The following is a 5,325-nucleotide window of genomic DNA, read 5'->3' as shown; positions in this document are numbered from 1 at the left end:
GCACCGCGCGGCTGACCCGCCACACCTCCCGGCGTGCACCGCGCGGCTGACCCGCCACACCTCCCGGCGTGCACCGCGCGGCCGCCCCGCCACACCTCCCGGCGTGCACCGCGCGGCGCAGGGCGGGGCTTTCGAGGACAGAGCTGCGCGTGCCCGGGCTGGCGGCGCTGATTGGCTGAGCGCGCCCCCGTTTCCCGGCGTGCCCCGCGCGGCCCCGGAAGCGGGTCCCGGCGGGGATTCCCCGGCCCCCGATGGCGGAGGCGGCCTGAGGCGGCCCCGGCCCGAGGCGGCCCCGGTGATGGCGGCCTGAGGCGGCCCCGGCGATGGCGGCCGCGGCCCCCGCCGCCCCGCCGGCCCCCGGCGAGGCTAAGAGGCCCGAGGGCGATGAGTGGTGCGACAGCGGGCTGGGCTCGCTGGGCGAGGGACCGCTGGGGCAGCCGCTGCCCGACAGCCCCGGCCCGGAGCTCCCCGAGTCCCCCGTGGACCCCTCGGCCTGGCTGCGGCACGTCCTGAGCTTCGTCACCGAGGACGGCGACACGTGAGTGCTGGGCAGGGGTGGGGAGAGGGGGGACACGGAATCCCCCCAGCCCGGTGGTTGGGGGTCCCGGCCCTTGGAGGGGGACGCTCCATGGGGTCCTGCCATGGACCAGGGATTTCTTTGGCCCCCCCCGGGGGTTCCCTCAATCCCTGTCCCCCCCATCCTTGCCTTTTGGGGGGCCCCCCCCGCGGGTCGAGGTGTTTCAGCCCCCCCCCCCAAGCCCTTCTTACCCCCCAGGGCGCTGCACTTGGCCGTGATCCACGAGCACGAGGAATTCCTGGAGTCCATCCTGCGGCACACGGAGCGCTCCCCGTACCTGGACCTGCAGAACGACCTGGGGCAGGTGGGGGGGCTGCAGCGGGGGCTCAAGGGGTGTTTGGGGGGGAGTTGGGGAGCCTTGAGACCCCCCCAGGCTCTCCGGGGGTGTGTTTGGGGGGGAGCTGTGGGGGGGTTGCAGGGGGTGTTTCGGGAGGTTTTAGGCCCCCCCAGTCTCAGCAGCACCAGGTGGGTTTGGCTGTGGAGCTGCGATGGGGGTCTCGGGGGGTGGTGTTTGAGCCCCCCTGGGCTCACCCCCTGCCCTCCCCGCCCACAGAGTGCTCTGCACATCGTGGGGGGGCTGGGGGCATTTTTGGGGGTGTTTGAGGGTGTTTCTGGGGAGTGTTTCAGATGTCTTTGAGGGGGTTTAGGGGGTGTTTGGGGGTGGTTTTGAGGGGTGTTTGGGGGTGCGTTTGGGCTCACCCCGTGCCCCCCCTGCCCCCAGAGCGCTCTGCACATCGCGGTGGTGCTGGGGCTGGCGGGGGTGTGTCTGGGGAGGATTTGGGGTGTGTTTGGGCTCACCCCGTGCCCCCCCTGCCCCCAGAGTGCTCTGCACATCGCGGTGGTGCTGGGGCTGGCGGGGGCCGTGGGGCGGCTGCGGGCGGCGGGTGCAGGGCTCTGTGTGCGGGAGCGGGGGGGGCACACGCCCCTGCACCTCGCCTGTCGTGAGGGGCACCCCGCCTGTGCCCGCGCCCTCCTGGGGGAGCTCCTGGAGGCGGCCCCCGAGCCCCGGCAGCCCCCGGAGACCCCCTCGGAGCCGCAGGGCACATCGGGGACCCCCCCGGAGCACCAGAAGGAGGAGGAGGAGCTGCGGGCGCAGCTGGAGAGCGTCAACTATGACGGTGAGGGGGGGTCCAGAGCGCACACTGGGGACGTGGGGGACACAGCAGAGAGTGGGGGGCACGGCAGGGGAGGGGGGGGATACTGTGGGGACACAGTTTTGGTGGGAGGGACAGGGCAGGGGGTGGTGGAATACTGTAGGAACGTGGTTTTGTGGGTGGGACACATGGTTTTGGGGGGAACACGGGGGGGCGGTTGGACATGGCGGGGGGTTGCAGGACGCCGTGGGGCTGTGTGGAAAGTTGGGAACACAGTTTGGCGACACAGTTTGGGGTAGGGGTCACACAGTGACATGGCTCATGGTTTTGGGGACCCCCCGACTCCCCTTTCCCCCTCCCAGGTTACACCCCCCTGCACGTCGCCGTCCTGCGCCGGGACCTGGAGCTGGTGCAGCTGCTGCTCCGCGCGGGTGCCGACCCCGACAGGCCGGTGGGTGCCCCCCAAAGCGGGCTGGGGGATCCTCAAGCCCCCCAGAGCCCCCCCTGACCCCGCTGTGCCCCCCCCAGGAGCCGAGCTGCGGCCGCAGCCCCCTGCACTTGGCCGTGGAGGCGCAGAGCCCCGAGGTGGCCGAGTGCCTCCTGCGGGGGGGTGCCCGGCCCGACCCCCGCACGTTCTCGGGGTACACCCCCCTGTACAGCGCCCGGCGCCGCCCCGACCCCCGCCTGCCCCCCCTGCTGCGGCACTTTGGGGCCCAGGACCCCCCCAGCGACAGCGACAGCGATGACAGCGACAGCGAGAGGGGGGCCGAGGACAGTGAGGTCAGTAACCCCCCCCAGAACAAACAGCACCCCAAAACAGCACCCAAAAACCCCTTGGGCTCCTCTCGTAAGCTGAGGGGGCTCCAGGCAGCCCCCCCAAATTCCTGCAGCCCCCTCAAACTGCCTCCCCCCACAGGAAGAGTACGACGATATCGTCATCAACAGCGGGCGCTGCCCAGACTGAGGGGCCCCCAGGGAGCCCCTGCATGGACTCGGGGGTCCTTCCCCCACCCCCCAGTGTGGAGGAGCCCCCAAAGCTGTCCCTGCCCACCCCCAGGCCTGGGGGGGCCACGGGAGGCTGGGGGGACAACGGGAAATAAAGGAGGGAAGAGACGCGTGTGTTCAGGGATGTGTCTGTGTGTGCGGGACACGTGTGTGCTGGCGCGTGTGTGCGTGCAGGGAACACACGTGGGGGGGGACGCGTGTGCCCAGAGCACCCCCAGGGCACAGACAGCAGAACACGCGTGTGCCCACGGGCTGCAGCTTATGGAGGGGGGTACAAGACTTTATTTCAGGACTTGTTATTGCAAGGGACGCAGACAAGGGGGTGTCCCGCCCGTGATGTGTCGCACACGTAACACGTGTTCCACATCACGTCTGTCCTGTCTCACGTGTGTCCCTGTCAGCCCATGTCCATCCATGTTCTGTCCGACTCCTGCCCTCGTGGTCCTCCCAGGGCTCCCCTCGCCTCAGGGGCCCCCCCTAGTGTCCGCCCTGTTTTTGGGGTCCCCCCCGGGGCCCCCCCCGGGCTGGTTGGGGCCGATGTAGCGCAGGAGGGGTGCGGGGGGTGGGGACAGCACCTCTTGCCCCACCAGGGGCTGCAGGACTGGGGGAACACGGACACGGCCATCCTGGGGGACAAGGGGGAGGCAGGGTGGGGTGAGCCCTCCCTGCACCCCCAGTTCCCCACGGGAACCCCCCTCCAGGCCCCCCTAAACCTACCGGCAGCTGGTTGCTCTCCAGGAGCGCGATGAGCATCCGGGACACGGCGCAGGCTGTGCCATTCACCTGGAGGGGTCAGGGGGTTTAGGGGGGCTTGGAGGCCTCCCCCGAGGTTTTGGGGACCCCCGCCCCAGGGCTCGGGGACCCACCGTGTGGGCGTGGCGCAGGCGGCCCCTCCCATCGCTGTACATGATGTTCAGCCGCCGGCTCTGGTAGTCGGTGCAGTTGGAGGCACTGGAGATCTGGGGGGTGAGGCTCAAAAAGAGAGTTCTGAGGGTTTTGGGAGACACCCGCCCCCACTCCAGGGACCCCCTAAATGGGGGTCAATCTCCTGATTTGCTATAAAAGTGGGGGGGAATCCTCCAGCTGTCCCATAAACAGGGGGGTCTCTGCCCTTGGATGGCCTAGGGGGGGATCACCCTGCACACCCCTCGAAATATCAGGGTCCTCCTGGAATTCTGGGGTCATGTCCCCCCTCACCTCCCCGTATTTGCCCCGTCCAGGCATCCAGGCCTCGATGTCGAACTTGCGGTATGCAGGGAGCCCCAACTCCTCCGTGGGCATGTCCAGGACCCTGCGGGCAGTGGGGGGGATTTAGGGGCGTCACGAGGGATTTTGGGGTGACACACATAGAGGGGACACCCCGAAAACCCCCCTCACCGGTAATGGAGCCCCAGCTCCGAGAAGATTTCCTTCTGCAGTCCCAGGAACTCGGCCAGCAGCTCCTCGCTCTCCGTCCCGCGCTCCGTCGCCGTCACCCCGAACATCTCCACCTTTGGGGGGCATGCAGGGCTGACCTCCCCTTTCCTGCACCCCCCGGGGGGGCCTCCCAGTGCTCCCAGTACCTTGGTGAACTGGTGGACACGGTAGAGCCCCCACGGCTCCCGCCCCGTGTCGGTCTCGGCGCGGTAGCAGGTGCTGGAACAGACGACCCTGAGGGGGAAAAGGGGCTGTTGGGGGGTGCCCTAAATGCCCAGGACTCCCTGAGAAGGGGTGAAGGGACCCCAAAAGGGAAAGGGGAGCTGGAGTGGGGGGAGACCCCCCCCGTACCTGATGGGCAGGTTCTGCAGCTGCACCGCGTGGTCCATGAAATACCCTGGGCCAGAGGCTGGGTTTGAGGGGGCCAGGGGGCACACGGAGCCCCCCCAAACCTGTTTGCACCCCCCCTTCCCACCCTTTTCCCCTGTTTTTCCCCGCTCCTCCCCCTCATTTTGCCCAATTTCCCACCTGCAATTCCCACCTCCGAGGTCCCAGCCAGGCAAAGATCCTCGAAGCGCGATGGGTCGATGGTGTAAACAGGCGAGGGGGTGGCACTGAGCTGCACCCCACAGCCCTCCTGGGGGTCACAGGGGTCAGGAGGGGTCAGGGGAGTCCCGGAGGGTCAGGGGGTCGGGGGCACGGGGGGTCACTCACAAAAACGGCGCCTCGGAGCAGGTCAGGGACCGTCATGGGCAGGAAACCCTGAGGGAAAAGGGGGTCATCAGGGGCACGTGGGGCCTGACCAGACCATCCCTGGATCCTGGACCCCCCCAGAGCCCCCCGGGCCCTCCAGCCCCCCATACCTTGGGCAACAGCTTCCCCAAGGTGAAGGAGACGAGCGCGTGTTGCAGCAGTGCCCCGGCCCCACACAGGTAATAGGAGCGATGGCCCGACACGTGGGACAGGCGCCTGCGACAGGGAACACGTGTGGGACACCTGTGTAACACCTGGGAGCATCCCCACCCTGAACAGGTAATAGGAGCGATGGCCCGACACGTGGGACAGGCGCCTGCGACAGGGAACACGTGTGGGACACCTGTGTAACACCTGGGAGCATCCCCACCCTGAACAGGTAATAGGAGCGATGGCCCGACACGTGGGACAGGCGCCTGCGACAGGGAACACGTGTGGGACACCTGTGTAACACCTGGGAGCATCCCCACCCTGAACAGG

At 68.6% G+C, this 5,325-nt stretch overlaps 2 protein-coding genes across 2 annotated transcripts in view; one reads left to right on the top strand and one right to left on the bottom strand.

Annotated features, from left to right (window-relative positions):
- Nucleotides 1-323: 323 nt before the first annotated feature.
- On the top strand, nucleotides 324-2,780 carry NFKBIB (NFKB inhibitor beta). Its single transcript, XM_017839591.1, has 6 exons — nucleotides 324-538; nucleotides 776-881; nucleotides 1,398-1,695; nucleotides 2,034-2,122; nucleotides 2,200-2,451; nucleotides 2,588-2,780. The coding sequence occupies exons 1-6, from the start codon at nucleotides 324-326 to the stop codon at nucleotides 2,633-2,635; spliced, it is 1,008 nt and encodes a 335-aa protein (XP_017695080.1). The 3' UTR covers nucleotides 2,636-2,780.
- A 149-nt stretch (nucleotides 2,781-2,929) lies between these two features.
- The window catches only part of SARS2 (seryl-tRNA synthetase 2, mitochondrial), a 4,623-nt gene continuing 2,227 nt past the window's right edge, over nucleotides 2,930-5,325 (bottom strand). The window contains exons 6-15 of the mRNA XM_017839595.1: nucleotides 4,956-5,076; nucleotides 4,807-4,854; nucleotides 4,621-4,729; nucleotides 4,444-4,489; nucleotides 4,239-4,326; nucleotides 4,054-4,166; nucleotides 3,874-3,967; nucleotides 3,543-3,635; nucleotides 3,394-3,459; nucleotides 2,930-3,302 (exon numbers count right to left, since the gene is read on the bottom strand). Coding sequence (XP_017695084.1) covers nucleotides 3,141-3,302; nucleotides 3,394-3,459; nucleotides 3,543-3,635; nucleotides 3,874-3,967; nucleotides 4,054-4,166; nucleotides 4,239-4,326; nucleotides 4,444-4,489; nucleotides 4,621-4,729; nucleotides 4,807-4,854; nucleotides 4,956-5,076 — 940 coding nt within the window. The 3' untranslated portion in view covers nucleotides 2,930-3,140. The remainder of the gene's footprint in view (nucleotides 3,303-3,393; nucleotides 3,460-3,542; nucleotides 3,636-3,873; nucleotides 3,968-4,053; nucleotides 4,167-4,238; nucleotides 4,327-4,443; nucleotides 4,490-4,620; nucleotides 4,730-4,806; nucleotides 4,855-4,955; nucleotides 5,077-5,325) is intronic.

Source organism: Lepidothrix coronata, unplaced genomic scaffold, assembly GCF_001604755.1.
Source record: "Lepidothrix coronata isolate B3197 unplaced genomic scaffold, Lepidothrix_coronata-1.0 Scaffold440, whole genome shotgun sequence".
NCBI classification, from domain to species: Eukaryota; Metazoa; Chordata; class Aves; order Passeriformes; family Pipridae; genus Lepidothrix; species Lepidothrix coronata.
This window is presented reverse-complemented; position numbering and strand designations above follow the sequence as displayed.